This window comes from Zingiber officinale, chromosome 6B, assembly GCF_018446385.1.
Source record: "Zingiber officinale cultivar Zhangliang chromosome 6B, Zo_v1.1, whole genome shotgun sequence".
Lineage (NCBI taxonomy): Eukaryota > Viridiplantae > Streptophyta > Magnoliopsida > Zingiberales > Zingiberaceae > Zingiber > Zingiber officinale.
This window is the reverse complement of record NC_055996.1, coordinates 80,083,150-80,099,983: the sequence shown is the minus strand read 5'-3', so window position 1 is coordinate 80,099,983 and position 16,834 is coordinate 80,083,150. Positions and strand designations below refer to the sequence as shown.

The 16,834-nt window shown below is 41.9% G+C and overlaps 1 protein-coding gene across 1 annotated transcript; it reads left to right on the top strand.

Annotated features, from left to right (window-relative positions):
- Positions 1 to 1,507: 1,507 nt before the first annotated feature.
- Positions 1,508 to 3,247, top strand: LOC121992823 (amino acid transporter AVT3C-like). Its single transcript, XM_042547412.1, has one exon. The coding sequence runs from the start codon at positions 1,622 to 1,624 to the stop codon at positions 2,879 to 2,881; it is 1,260 nt and encodes a 419-aa protein (XP_042403346.1). The 5' UTR covers positions 1,508 to 1,621; the 3' UTR covers positions 2,882 to 3,247.
- Positions 3,248 to 16,834: the final 13,587 nt, after the last annotated feature.

The following is a 16,834-nucleotide window of genomic DNA, read 5'->3' as shown; positions in this document are numbered from 1 at the left end:
ATAGTGTCTAAACCTCAGACCCAGTAAAATCATAATAAAATTCTATTATGAAAAAATGTAACTAAATTATATTATGAAAAATCGTAATAAAATTCTGTTAAAAAAATCTTAACAAATTTTCTTCCCTAACGTCCCTCACATTAACCTTCATTCATATATGACTCACCCATCAACGAATCTCTAACTCCATTCGAATCTTAGAATAGAGCTCATTCTACCTAAGCTTAGGGTTTCCCTTCATTGGAAAGCAAGCTTCTCCGATTCGGACAGCAACTCCACTTCATCTTCAAGCTCCAATAGAAGGCCCTTCATCCGATCAGCTCCTCAAGCAATCAACCATCCGAAGCTTGGGTTTCTCCTTTTGATGAAGTGATTAAATCATTTGGTTGTTTGATGTGTTAATTTGTTAGTTGTTGATTGAATGTATTAGATTTGAATTCCATGTTTAAGTCGTTGGTTTGAATTGAATGATGCTTGGGGGTTGTGTTTTATGAAATGACCCTTACATGTTTGTTACTTAATTAACTCAATTCTAAGTGTTAGTTTTCATGTCATGCTTTATGCTTGAGTCATTCATTTGGATGCAAGTAGATCAAGTTAGAGTAGGTTATTTTATGTTAAGTTTCTTTAATTTCCTTGTAATCATGATTTAGTGAATTTAACACAAGTAGATTAGATTAAGTTTTGTTGAATGCTTAAGATTCACGAATGTTGTGTTGTATCTAATTCATTGCAACTGTAGTTTAAATTAGATTAAGATGTCTTTCAATTATTAAATTTAGAATTGAATCAAAACTCAAACCTCATTTCCAAATGAATTCATCATAAAATTTATCATTCCCAATTACATTCTTTATTAGAGTCCATGCACGATCTATTAGGGTCCATTTTAGAGTTTAACAAAAAAGCCCGAATTTCTTTATATATTTAACCATTTTATCCATTTTCCTATCAACCCTAAATCCCGCAGGTTAGAGTGTTGGCCTCGGTAAGCAAGTCAACTTTTCCTTTCAGTTGACTTTTCTCTCTGTGCAACGATTTGCAAAATAGGGAAGATTTTGGATACCGTCCTTTTTTACGCATATCGATTCTTAATTCGACATTTTGGAAAACACATTCAACAGTAATTAAAAACGTCTTTTAATTATCACAATAATAAAAGTATATTTTAGTAACTTTTAATTTTAATTACATGTAATAAATATCTATTGCCAATTTACAGATGTATGTTAAACTTTAATTAACATCAACGATAACGAATTTAAAGTTAGAATCTCATGATTTTATTAAATTTTTCTTTTTTCCCCCTTACGAATAAGAGGAAATAGGAGGTATTCAAATTGAATATATTATGTAGTTGTAATAATAATAATAATAATAATTATTATTATTATTATTAAACAAAAATCAAATAAATAAGATCTGTCCTCAATTATCAAATAAAAAAAAGAAGGAAAAAAATATATATAATAATATAAATGCGGTCCTTCAATAATTGTGTATACATTTGACTAATTCCCTGGATGCTGTAGCAGGCCGCCCCTCGTGATCAAGCTGTCTTTTCCCTCCTCGCCTCTTCTGCCCAAATCGTTCCCCTGCCCTTCCTTCACCCTCCCGTCCGATGGGGTTCAGCAACGAGGCGAGCTCCTCCGGCTACGGCATCGACGCCTCGGGGCCGCTCCTACCGCCGGTGGGTGGCGGAGACCCGCACCCGCTGTCGTCGCAGCCCAAGACGGTCGCCAACGTCTTCATCGCCATCGTCGGATCGGGCGTCCTCGGCCTCCCGTACGCGTTCCGCCGCACCGGCTGGGCCGCCGGCATCATCCTCTTGCTTGCCGTCGCGGCCCTCACCTTCCACTGCATGATGCTCCTCGTTCGCATCCGCCGCTGCATCGACCTAGACCGATCCGCCAAGATCGCCTCTTTCGGCGATCTCGGTTTCGCCGTCTCAGGCACCGTCGGCCGCATCTTGGTCGATGTCATGATCGTGCTCAGCCAGGCCGGGTTCTGCGTCGGCTACCTCATATTCATCTCCAATTCCCTCTCCCACCTTCTTCCCCTTTCCTTCGCCTTCCTCTCCTCGAAAGCCGTCTATGTCCTCGCCGTGTTGCCCTTCCAGCTGGGTCTCAACTCTATCAAAACCCTAACCCTCCTCGCCCCGCTCAGCATCTTCGCGGACGTCGTTGATCTCGGCGCCATGGGCGTCGTCATCGTCGAGGACATCTCCATCTTGCTCTCCAACCCCCCGCCCCTCCACGCTTTCGCTGGGCCGTCCGTAATCCTCTACGGCGTCGGCGTCGCCGTCTACGCCTTCGAGGGCATCGGAATGATCCTCCCCCTGGAGTCGGAGGCCGCCGACAAGTCCAAGTTCGGCCGCACCCTTGCCCTTTCCATGGGCTTAATCGCCTTCATCTATGGCCTCTTCGGCGCGCTCGGCTACGCCGCCTTTGGCGAAGAGACCAAGGACATCATCACCGCCAATCTCGGCGCCGGAGTTCTCACCGTGGCCATCCAGATTGGCCTCTGCATCAACCTCTTCTTCACCTTCCCCGTGATGATGAATCCGGTGTTTGAGGTGGCGGAGAGGTGGGTCACCGGGAAGAGGTACTGCTGGTGGCTCCGCTGGTCGGCGGTGCTCGCGGTGAGCCTTGTGGCGACTCTCGTGCCCAACTTCGCCGACTTCCTGTCTCTAGTCGGGAGCAGCGTGTGCGTCGTGCTAGGATTCGTGCTGCCTGCGGCCTTCCATCTGAAGGCATTCGGCTCCGACCTGAGCTGGACTGAAGTTGCTTCTGACATCTTCATTGTTGCCATTGGGATGGGTCTCGCCATTTCCGGCACCTGGTCTTCTCTCGTCTCCATCATCAACTCGTCGGAAACTTGAATTCTCTGCTCTGTGCCTGTGAGTTCGTGTGTACTACTGTTGTAGAAAATTTATTCAAAGTTCTTGTTATGTAAGAGAAGAAGAAGAGAGAAACGCGGGAATGAATCTCACCTCTTAATTGAGAAGAGAAGGGAAAGATCTCTTTGAATTCATTCTACGAACAAGATATTGATTCATGCTATGAATCATTATCTTTAATGATTCATCAATATTACTATCTTATATATTGCTTGGCAAGTTCTTGTATGTTTCAAAAACGCTCAATGTCTCTTGTCGGATCTACTTTAATACTAAAAGATCATAACATTGATTGGCAAATTATTCAGGCAAGCTTCGTTAACCACGACAAAATTTTCTTTGAAATATGATCTCTTTTTGGTGGCTGTCGCTGGAATCCAAGGAGCAACTTCCTGACTTCCTCACATTTTAACATGTGCATTTAATCCTCTGGCAACATGAAAAAAACGTTGTCTTGTCTCATTGTTAGAGTTATGAAGCAGAAGAGTAATAGTGGGTGATGCGGTGATAATAAAGGATTCATTTTGGTATCACGGTGGAGGTCAATGGAAGTTAAAGTTAAGACGGTCAATGGACGGATGGTTTTGATCGGTCGGGCGGGGCATGTTCCGATCGGGGGTTGAGCACCAACCCATCATCTCCGACACGGAGTAATCAAACCAACGCTCAAGGACGAGTAAAAGCCGAGTCGGGCGGTCATCCCGCTCGGCCCAGCCACGGGTGACACAAATCGAGGACTTTCAGCCGAGCGGCTTTCCCGCTCGACGTGACAGTGTGCTTCCGGCTGAGCGGCCATCCCGCTCGGCCCGGTAATGGGCGACGCTTGGACAGCGGACTATCAGCTGAGCGGCTATCCCGCTCGGTGTGGCAGCAGACGCAAGGATGTCAGAATCCTAGCCAAGCGGCCATTTTATACGGCCAGGCAACAGGCACAACAAAGTATCCTTCGACATCCTTTTGGGAGCTAGTGCCGCTGATAGACGGCATGATCAGACAGAGGATCGTACGGTGGAAACTTCCACTATCACTTCAGAGATATGCTTGGCCCGTTAAAGTACTGTGTCAGGACACTTTACTGACATATCTCTTCAGGGAAAGTTTGGGATAGCGTGCTCGCTTTAAGAAGCGTGCACACACGCTACGGAAATCCTATATAAAAGGGGGTCCAGGCATCGACGGAGGTATGCTCTTCTCGCGATTTCTACTGTTGCGCTACAGTTCCCTTTGCTTCTTGCTTCGCCGGAGACTGACTTGAGCGTTGGAGGGTTATCGCCGAGGACCCCTTCCCTGACTCTTCTCGTGATTTCTACTATTGCGCTACAATTCCCTTTGCTTCTTGCTTTGCCGGAGACTGACTTGAGCGTCGGAGGGTCATCGCCGGAGACCCCTTCCCTGGCTCGGCACTGGCGCTGCTTGTGTTGCAGGTGGGCATCGACGGAGGTATGCTCTTCTCGCAATTTCTACTGTTGTGCTACAGTTCCCTTTGCTTCTTGCTTCGCTGGAGACTGACTTGTGTTGGGGATCGGACGGCCGGCTTGAAGGGGGGTTGGATAGATGATGCCCCCAAATACTCGTTTCTTTCTACAACGTTAGTGCACAAGCGGAAATGCAAACAAAGCAAGTAGAAAGCTAAATACTAAGAAAGGAAATGCAAACCGAGCTACACGATCATTTACGTGGTTCGGAGATAAAGCTCCTACTTCACGGCGTGTCCGTAAGATGAACGATCCCTATCCGTCGGTAGATTACTCCCCGGAAGACCTCCGGCTAGCTCAAACCTCTTTGTGGGTGGAGAAACCTCACCACAAACTCACCAAGACCTCTTGGACACAAGGGAAACTCTTGAGCACTTGTAGACTACTAATTAGACCTTAACCAAGTCTAATTTCGTCGGTCTCAACCAAGCTTCCAAGGCTTGGTTATATAGGCCACGGGTTGGGAAACCCCGCCTACCAGCCGACTGCTAAAACATGCAGTCGACTGCCCTCTGTGGAAATTCGACTGTTATATCCCAACAGCTCGATTCCACACTAACCGAGCGAACAGAGACATTCTGTTCGCTGCCAGTCGACTGCTACAGTACTACTACAATAGCGCTACAGTACTGCTACAGTAAAACCCTAAAACTAGGATTTTACTCGAGTACAATCTCTCATGCACTCGTACCCTCACCCTTATGACTCATTTGACACTTCATTTATAGCTTTGACCTCTTGCCTTCAAGCCTACTTCCTTTGGCTCTCGTCCCTCGGATGCATTCAAGCCCGCGGCTCGTCCCCAATGCCATCCTTCGTGTATGCCTCGAAGTCGCTTCCCTCGACCCTTGTCCTCGCTGCCTTGTCTACGGTCCCTCGGATGCTCCATCCTTCACCAGACCCCGAAGCCATCAACCTAAGTCACATGTGTATCCTGCATACCTGCACACTCACATACACATATCAAATACAAGGGTGAACCTAACTTAAACCCTTTGCCCAAACACCAAAACACATGGTCGCACGGACCATTGGGATTGCTCCAACAACTAGAGCATCGGAGGGTCATCACCGGGGACCCCTTCCCTGACTCGGCACTGACGCTGCTTGTGTTGCAGGTGGGAGCGAAGTCTACCGAAGGTCAATAGGAGCCCCACGTCCCCAGCATCCGTCTCTTCAACTTTCGAACATGATCATATTTGGCGTCGTCTGTGGGAACGTCACCTGAATCCGAGCCGAGGAAATGGAAGACGTTGGACGACTAACTACCGTGACGCTCACTCAAGAAAAGCTAGAGATGCTCGTGCAAGCATTGCCAGCAAAGATGATGGAGCAACAACAACAAGCGCTGGGCGATCGGCCAACACTGCAACCAGCAACCAGCAACCTCGGCGACCAATAGACGAGCGGGGCAAGAAGACCGAGCGGAACAACTCTCCATATGGGGGCAGAACCGAAGGCCGACCGGCACCCAAGGGGAAGTGTCGCCCGCGTCGATCCCCTTCCATCGAGCTCTATTCCAAACCCCCTCGGAGATAGCCCAAGCACATCAAGAGAGGGGATCTTCTTCCGACGAAGCGCCCGTTCAGGATGTGCAAAAAGGAAAAGTGCCCCGAGGTGCTGCGTCCCCCGAACAGATCAACAGACAGTTTTCAGAGGATATCTTACAAGACCCCTGCCCCGACATTACATCCCATTGGCGATCGGGACATACAACGGGATGACTGACCCAGATGATCATTTAGATCGGTTCGACAATGAGGCAACGTTGCACCAATACATGGACGGAGTGAAGTGCATAGTCTTTCTCACGACTCTCTCCGGATCGGCGCAACGCTAGTTCAGAAGACTACCGGACGACTCAATATGAAGTTTCAGAGACTTCCGAGCCGTATTCTAACACCACTTCACCAGCAGCCGACACTACCAGAAGACAAGCGTCAACCTCTTCGCCCTGAAACAAGGGCCCAAGGAAGCGCTCCGAGCGTACATCTAGCGCTTCAACCAAGTGGCAATGGATATCCCCTCGATGTCGTCCGAGACCATGATGAATGCCTTCACCCAGGGGATCGTCGAAGGGGATTTCTTTCGATCGCTCATGAAAAAGCCGCCCCGGGACTTTGACTACATGCTGAAGAAGGCCAACGAATACATCAACGTGGAGGAAGCCCTAGCGGCCAGAAGAAAGGAGGTGTCGACCAAGCATTCGGTGTCGACTGAGCGTCGACCGACTAGCAACCATCTGCCGCCCAGGGGGTCGAGGGCTGAAGGAGCACAGACGCACCAAGAGACCCGGGCGCATGTCGTACATCATGTGGCATCTGATCGACCCAAGGCACCCAAGAGCAATGTATGGACACCTATGTTTTGTTCATTCCACCAGTCGGTGACGCACAACACGCGGGATTGTCAAGGATTGATGCCAATTGTCAGCCGATCGGCCCCCAGGGGATACCGTCGTCGCTCCCCATCTCCTGATTGACAGGATTATCGTCGCTCAATCGAACGACGAGACGAAAGAAGGGAGCCCGAGCGCCATCACCATCAGTGGAGGGAGGAAACAGAGCCCTCCAGGATCCCGGTCAAGTGAAATAGGTCGTCCTCACGGGAAGAGGAGAACAGGAACAACGCTTCTTGGGAGAGATAGACATGATCGCCGGAGGGCCGACCGGCGGCGACTCCAACCGAGCTAGAAAGTTGTATGCTCGACGGTTAGAGATCCATGTCGTAGGGTGCAGTAAGTGTTGGGACTCTAATAGGCTTTAACCAAGTATATTTCGTCAAACATGCCCAAGCACCTCGAGCTCTATTAAATAGAGCTCGAGAGGAAAATACTAAGGTGTTTTCCCGCTACCAGTCGACTGGTGTATGCATGATATAGCCGATCTGTCACATCCGCTAATCAAATTAACAAATGTATTTCCCACTGAACCCCTTAATTAAACAATAATGTCGTAGTAACGAGCCCAGGATCGATCCGAGGAACTAACGGTAGAATGTAATTTAGGATTGTCTTTTTATTCCTATTTTTGGGGTTTTCGATATAAAAATGGAGTTGGGGGGATTTAAAAGCTTTAAATCTAAATCTAACAGAGGAAAAACACAGCAATTAAGAAATTAATCTAAAGCAAGAGTGAAACCTAACTATGTACCAATGATCAAACCTCAACGTATTGTCACTCTACGTTGTGATTAAACCATCGACACACACTTAAACTAAAGATAAAATAGAAAAACACAATTAAATCTGATCTAAACAGAAATGAAACCCTAACTTAGAATTTAAACACTAAACAAGTAACCAAGCAACAAATTAAAATTAAACTAGGCTTCAACAAAGAAAGAAATGCTAACTACTTGCATAAAAAGATAACAAAACATAAAAGTAATCTGTGCTAAGCTATAAAAACAATAACAAAATGAATTAAAATGTAAACCAATCCAACTCACAACCAATTCCACAAGTTTCACACTCTTGCCGTCACACAAGAGGCCGAAATCGAAACCACCCAATTTCGGACCTCAGTGGAGAATCTCAGCTGCGTCTCAGCTCAAGGAAGGCTCAGCTACACCGACGGACCACCCCCGGCGAGCTAAGAACAACCCTAAACCCAAGAATGGTCCGAAAATCTGCAAATCTGAGCTCTGGATCTGGGATGAAGTTGCGGATGATGGTATGCTGTTGGATGGAGCTCAGGAACACCGGAGGACCACCGCCGATAGTCGCTGATGTGAATCGGAGTCGCCGATTTGGAGGAACACCTCCAAATCGCGCTGAAACAGAGAAGATCCAAGAGCAGATTTCCGTCGGAGAGAACACCCAACGACGGTTCCAAATGATCGGGATGAGCTGCTGTAGAGATTATCCACCGAGGTTGAAGCTTGGGAAATGGATTGGATAAGGAAAGGGATCGAAATCCCGGCAAAAGCTCGCCGCGGGACGCACAGCTGCGTGAGGAGATCGACGAAGCAGAAAGAACACTGTAGCTTCTGTTTTGAATCTGTTCCAGATCTGAACGGACGGCTGGGATCAATTTGGAGCTAAATCAACGGTGAAAGTTTGCCCAAAATCCGATCTGAAGGTATTGATCTTGCTCTAGGGTCTGGATCTACCCTCCCGTAGGTCGGATCGATCAGATCATCACTGGATGGCCCAGATCTGCCGATCTTCAATGAACGGCCCAGATTAATCCGGCTGGATCAATGGCTGGATGAACTCAGATCTGGATCAAAACTTCTGGATCTTCATCAATGGCTTAGATCTGCTCCCCATTAGGTTGGATCGGCCAGATCTTCAACGGATGGTTCAGATCTGTCCTATTCTTGATGAACGGTCCATAATGCTTCAAAGCTTGATCTTCTTGTTTGGACTCCGATTCGAGCCCAATTTCGGTCCAAATAGATCCAAATCTAAGATCCTTTGATGCCTGCAAAATAAGACTTAAATATTAGCATCAAATAACACCAAAAATAATATAATTTGCAATTAAGTCTAAAAATACACACTATGCACAAAATGTGATATAACCATGATTTAAACTATGAAATCAACATCAAACCATGCATATATGAATCAAAATAATGCAGTAAAATCATGGTTATCAAATCCCCCACACTTAGTCTTGAACGTCCCGTGCAAGTAAAGAAAACTAAAAATCATCTCCATAGAAATTTCCCTAGCAATACCTAAAAATGATAAAAAGAATTTAACTAAGACCATCTAAAAATCACAAACAATCATGCATACCATTCAAACAATAATCAGTAGGTATGGTAGTTTCAATCCAATTGAAAAATTAAGCAAGATGCAATCTCACAAGGAATTTACCTATTCTATCTCTCACACTCAAACATGTATTAGTGGAGCTCACTCAATGCAACTCACAACATTTCACTACCATAAGCTTGCTTATTTCCTACTTCTCCACCACTATAAAACATAGCATACATGAATCTAAAGGATTTAATCAACAAGAATTGAAATAAAAGCAAAAAGAACAATTTAAGTGGGTGAAATAGGCAAAAGAAAAGTATTTCAAAATTGAGAAGATGAGAGTATTGGAGGAATATACTTGATGAGTTGACCCTTTTGATGTGTAAAGAGATGAATACCATTTGTTTTAACCAATTCAAAATATCAAGCTAACCTCCCCTTCAATTTGAATGCAAACATAGAATCTTGATACTCTATCTCCAACTTTGATACTCTCTTGAATGTGCCATTTTTTTCATTTTTTCCACTTAAATTCCAGCATTTGGAAACTCAAATAATCTCAACTCAATTAATGAAGAACAACTCCCTCCCCCACACTTAATACATTGGCCGTCTCGGGCAATTAAGCATATTATAGCACTCTTCTAACCACTTGCTTGATACACTCTTTAAGCCACTGTTTCCATTTCTGCACCTCAGGTTATAGTGTAAATAAATCTCATTTCTGCACTTTCAGTTTCAAAACCTTACTGATATACTTCAGGTTACAGAATTCTGGATTCAAAGAAAATTGCTGGTCTTGAACAATTATGATACAATCTATAATTCAATTCTGCATATGTTCATTTCTATCCCTGTATCTAGCTTCCAATTTCAGAAATCTATTCCAGCAGGTAATACTGAGCAGAACAGATGATAAGCAGAGCAATGCTGAGCAGATCAACATCAACACTAGAAAAGTAGTTAAATCCACTTAATCCTTTCCATCATATGTACCACAAGAAATTCAAATGCATCAAGCAGAAAACAGAATCAGAAGTAAAGATCAAATTTTTGTAGAAGACACATCGGAGAGCAAACTCAACTAGCATTCTGTAGAGCAACGTGCACATCAAAATCTTAACTGAAATTCAAAATCTTCACTCAAAATCCTCTATGATACGAAGCATGCTAATAAAATTCTGGCACACAATTGATACAACTCAAAATAGTTGATACCTCAATTGCAATCCTACAATTCTGATTTCACTTTCTGAATTCTGATTTCTTATATTCTGTCTCCTTAAAGTGTATCAAATACAGCAAGTACTCAAATAATTTAAGCCACCAAAAAGTGTTACAGAAGTTTAGAAATCCAGTTCTAATTCAAACTGGCTAGTTACAACCCGTTTCCCAAATTAACACAGCAACTGCAGGTTTCTGAATTTTGTTTTCCAGCATTATGTATTACTGATCCAGCTCTTTAGGTTCGTTGCAACTTATGAATTTATATCTCAATTAAATCCATGTTTCGGTCAGAAGTAACATGAACATTTGCTTCAAACAGATTTCAAATGCCAAGTTGCAGGAATCGAAATGTTTCACTGAAATTCAAGGTCTGTAATGTCCTATCAGGTCCTGGAATTCACACAACTTCCAGCAGCTACTGCATAAAATTCAATATACAGCAACCTTTGATTATAGCCAATGCATTACAGCTATTCAGTTTCAAAATCTCATTCAGAATTTTCATTTTCTTTCCTCTTCCTGCACTTCATAGTTCCTGAATGCTAACTTCTACACGTTCCTATGCAGCAGATCCTCAGCTTCTTGGAAATCCAGTTTCAGAAAATCAAAATTGCATGTGAAGTATAACTGTCTTAGCAACAACATTCAAAATGTTTTTACTTGAATTTCAACAATGCAAAGGTGCATGTAAGATTCTAGTTTTCTGAATTTTGAATTGAACTTTGCTAAAAATGAGTTGCAGCCTCATCATATGAATCTGTTCCAAGAAAATGGCACACTATTAAATTCCAACAGTAGCCTCGAATTTCAGTAGCCCTGCTGTATGATTAATTCAGGTAGTTCGGCTTGTATCATGGAGAATTCTGTTAAACAAAGATCTCTATTCAGCATAGAATGAATAAGAGTTACATTTCAGTTACTGCTAATCAACTTCCACACACAAAATTGGCACTAAGCATTAAAGCACAATTGAACAATTCCAGGTTCATTATGTGTAGTGAAGTTTCAACCCAAAGCTTTGAATCCAGTCCAATATATCCAACATCAGATTAAACAAAACTAGATTATGAAATCTGTAACTCAGTTTAGAACAGGAAAGTATAAACTTCTTCCAGCAGCATTCAACTTCAAAGCCTTCATTTAAGTTTCATTCTTTCTACTTCTGTGAACTTCGAATTTCTGCATTTAACAGCTCCTATCAGAAATTCACTCAAACCCTTGTTTCAGTTTATAGTTTAGTTCCAAAAATCAGCTTCAATTCTATGTTTACAGTTCTACATTCATTTTGAATTGTCCCTGAATTTGCTCCTTCTTCCTTCTCTTGCTTCAATCTTATCTCTTCCTCCTATTCCAACAGATCAGAACTGAAATAGAATTGTATATTGAACTCCCACTTTCAGAATTAAGTTCCCAGGGTAACTTCAACTTAAGGACTAAAGAATTCAGCTTGGATTCAAATTACCTTCTGCCAGAATTAACTCGAACTTTTGGCACAAGGTTATTTTGACAATTATTACTCCTGTTGCTGATCACTTTAAGTTTCTTCTCCTAGAATTCTGGTTTGACTTGCAGGGCTTGACACTAGGAGTAGCACCCCATGAAACTAGAAGTAAAAATACTTCACTTGAAGCTATGGTCGGTCAACACTAGAATATCATTCGGCTGCAACTCTTGAATTCTCTTCTGATCCTCAGGTTTGAAACTCATAGAAGTTGAAACTCTAAATTTCAGAACATCAATTCACTTTGAAATATGAACTTACTGATTATTAATCAAGGCTTACATGTAAATTCTGTAGGACATCTCATTAAGCACTTAATCAACATAAGCTTGAATTCAATTATTTCAATTTCAGAAAGATCAATATAATAGTTTGGCACGAAACCTGTACAGTGAGAAGTTCCCATCTGTTCTGTGTCTGGATTTATTTCTTCCCTGATATTTCCTGAATTTCCAGCAAAGCTTAATGAATTAAACCACCACAAGGTTCAGAATTTCAGAATTCTGGACTAGGAAATCAGATTCAAAAACACTGATTCATCACTATCTTCCTTCATTCCTGCTTCTACATTTAACATCATCTTTCATTTGCTGTCAATGGTCACTGATGTTCTCTTGTTTTCCTGGTTATGAATTTTGGCTAATCACCTGTTAACATCATGGCACATAACAATTGAAATGTCTTCACTTGAGGTCCAGAAATTCAAGGATGCATTTAAGTTTCATAACAGCATTTCCAGCATTTCTTTTCCAGAACAGTTCCAGAAATCTTAAGGTATCTCTGTAATTTTAAGCTCCGAACTCAGAATTTAAAATTAGAATTTTCAGAATTAAGGCTTAAGTTTCAGCATTGATACTTCAATGTCCCAGTTCCATATTAGTGAAGAATCAATTCAAAATCATGCTAACCAGCAACAACAATAAATGAATCTGGAAGTGCAGAATTCACTTAAGTTCCTTTATGATCTGAAGATTATTGTGAAAGCTTGACATGCAACTAATCAATGATTACAAAATCCATTGTGCTACTGATTTTTAAACCAGCTGAAAGTCTCTTAAACACTACATATTTTCAACCAAACCGAAGAAAATTTTTGCCCAAAACTGTTCAGCATTCTTAAGCTTCAAACAATGTTTCCATTAACTTGGATTCATATCTTCAACATTTCCAAATAACTTGAAGTAAGAAAACTCATGAACCTCAAGCATATACAATTCTCCCCCACACTTAAATCTTTGTCCATCATCAAACAATCTAACTCATCAAGATAGTCAACCAAAACCCTCAATGAAATGAACCAAGCAAAGGTAATCAAAGACTACATTACTAGAGGAAAATGTTTAAGAAAATTTGTGGAAAGAAGAAATTAGAATTCATGAGGGAACAAGAATAAAAAATTATCCTTCATTTCCATGCATACATATGTTATTGTGACCTTGAAAAGAAGCAAAGCAAGTTCTAGAGTTTCAATTGTTATGAGTACATGCCACACAAAAATATAATAGTATTTAGGCTTAAAGTGGTCCTCTCTAGGTATTTTTATGCAATCAAGCTCAATTGATCAAATTGGAATCCACCACCAAATTAACTAATATCATGTGAGAAAAGCATCCAATCATGTCACATGACCTAAACTTGATGATCAAATTTAAGAAGCTTTTACCATCTTAAAAGCATTACTTAAGAAATTCCCATGAAGACTTTTATTCAAATGAAATGCTATATATACTAGACAAAATGCAAAATATGAAAGCAAAGTGTGGAAGCAAAATACAAGTATAAGAAAATGAAACTAAGAAAACGTGTGAAGCAAGAATTTATTAACAAAGCTTGAATTAAAATGCAAAAGAAAGTGAAATTAGAACCAACTCCCCTAGATTCCGGGCGGTTGAAGAAGGTTTAGAAGAAGGATCCATGCCGGTAGTGGAGGAATTGTGATTCCAATCAAATCCTTTTATTCTTCATTTTTCCATTCAAAATTCGTTCTGGAGGTCGGAGGCGATTCAGTTCAAGCATCCACTCTGGAAGCTTGTGTTCTCCTACAACATCATTAAAAGGCAAAGCCTCTCATACACATGTGGAATAAGAAAAGAATAGGAGAATATTAATGTGGGTTGAAAATATATCAAGAAATGAATCACAACTAATGAAATCAACAAATGGTACCTCTATTAAATTTTCTGAAAAATTACACAAAATACTCACCTTGTCATCTTGAGAGGTACCTGGAGTGGTGTTTATTACCTCTTTCTCATCAAGTAAATGCTCAGACTCTAGTTCTGGTGAATATTCAACTTCATGTAGTGATTCTTGGGTGCTTGGCTCCATAGCACAAGTCCCTACACTTACATCCTCTATATGTGGTGATTCTTGAGGTAATGCTTCCAGTAAGCACTCCCCTACACTTAAATTATCTTCAAAATCAATACCTGCATCATTCACAACATCTAGAGCAACATCATCAGTAGATTCAACAATTTGAACAATTACATCATCACAACAATAAAAATTAGATAAAGAATCTAGTGAATAAATGGGAATAGGGTCAGGCCAGACAAAATCACTACTCTCCATCTCTCCACTGGAGTTCTGTGCTTGTAACTGAGTAATGGATGACGCAATCTGATCTAACTGACTTTGAATATTCTGTATCCTTGCAAATTGTTGCTCTTGATGCTCTCTCATTTGATGCATAACTTCATTGCATTTCCACATTGATTCTTCAATTTGTTCTTGTGCATCCTCATACCTATTCCGTTGCTCCATAGGTAGGTAGGACTGAGTCTGAGGCTGATAACTTTCCCTCCAATCTCCAAAATACTGATATTGATCCATGGTTAAATAAAATTTCCTGTTCTTACACAGACAACTAGCAAATAAAATCAGAAGACTCAGGAACAAATACAATCAAACACATGAATATATAAACATGAAAGCAATCAAAACAATCCTAAAATTACTAAACATTGCATTTTTTTTAATTCCCCGGCAACGGCGCCAAAATTTGATATAGCCGATCTGTCACATCCGCTAATCAAATTAACAAATGTATTTCCCACTGAACCCCTTAATTAAACAATAATGTCGTAGTAACGAGCCCAGGATCGATCCGAGGAACTAACGGTAGAATGTAATTTAGGATTGTCTTTTTATTCCTATTTTTGGGGTTTTCGATATAAAAATGGAGTTGGGGGGATTTAAAAGCTTTAAATCTAAATCTAATAGAGGAAAAACACAGCAATTAAGAAATTAATCTAAAGCAAGAGTGAAACCTAACTATGTACCAATGATCAAACCTCAACGTATTGTCACTCTACGTTGTGATTAAACCATCGACACACACTTAAACTAAAGATAAAATAGAAAAACACAATTAAATCTGATCTAAACAGAAATGAAACCCTAACTTAGAATTTAAACACTAAACAAGTAACCAAGCAACAAATTAAAATTAAACTAGGCTTCAACAAAGAAAGAAATGCTAACTACTTGCATAAAAAGATAACAAAACATAAAAGTAATCTGTGCTAAGCTATAAAAACAATAACAAAATGAATTAAAATGTAAACCAATCCAACTCACAACCAATTCCACAAGTTTCACACTCTTTCCGTCACACAAGAGGTCGAAATCGAAACAACCCAATTTCGGACCTCAGTGGAGAATCTCAGCTGCGTCTCAGCTCAAGGAAGGCTCAGCTACACCGACGGACCACCCCCGGCGAGCTAAGAACAACCCTAAACCCAAGAATGGTCCGAAAATATGCAAATCTGAGCTCTGGATCTGGGATGAAGTTGCAGATGATGGTATGTTGTCGGATGGAGCTCAGGAACACCGGAGGACCACCGCCGATAGTCGCTGATGTGAATCGGAGTCGCCGATTTGGAGGAACACCTCCAAATCGCGCTGAAACAGAGAAGATCCAAGAGCAGATTTCCGTCGGAGAGAACACCCAACGACGGTTCCAAATGATCAGGATGAGCTGCTGTAGAGATTATCCACCGAGGTTGAAGCTTGGGAAATGGATTGGAGAAGGAAAGGGATCGAAATCCCGGCAAAAGCTCGCCGCGGGACGCACAGCTGCGTGAGGAGATCGACGAAGCAGAAAGAACACTGTAGCTTCTGTTTTGAATCTGTTCCAGATCTGAACGGACGGCTGGGATCAATTTGGAGCTAAATCAACGGTGAAAGTTTGCCCAAAATCCGATCTGAAGGTATTGATCTTGCTCTAGGGTCTGGATCTACCCTCCCGTAGGTCGGATCGATCAGATCATCACTGGATGGCCCAGATCTGCCGATCTTCAATGAACGGCCCAGATTAATCCGGCTGGATCAATGGCTGGATGAACTCAGATCTGGATCAAAACTTCTGGATCTTCATCAATGGCTTAGATCTGCTCCCCATTAGGTTGGATCGGCCAGATCTTCAACGGATGGTTCAGATCTGTCCTATTCTTGATGAACGGTCCATAATGCTTCAAAGCTTGATCTTCTTGTTTGGACTCCGATTCGAGCCCAATTTCGGTCCAAATAGATCCAAATCTAAGATCCTTTGATGCCTGCAAAATAAGAATTAAATATTAGCATCAAATAACACCAAAAATAATATAATTTGCAATTAAGTCTAAAAATACACACTATGCACAAAATGTGATATAATCATGATTTAAACTATGAAATCAACATCAAACCATGCATATATGAATCAAAATAATGCAGTAAAATCATGGTTATCAATGCACCAGTCGACTGGTCCTTTAAGTGAAGTCGATCGTTACCCAACGTTCGGCTACCAGTCGACTGCTACAGTGTACCAGTTGACTGCTACAGTAACCATTCGACTGCTATAGTACTACTATAGTGTCGCAACAGTACTGCTACAATGTCGCTACAGTACTGCTACAATAAATCCTAAAACACATAGAATTTTGCCCTGAGTACAATCACTCAGCACTCGTCCTCGCCCGACCAACCTAGACCTAGTCTTCTAGCCTCCTCCATCAGCCTCGCGTCCCTCG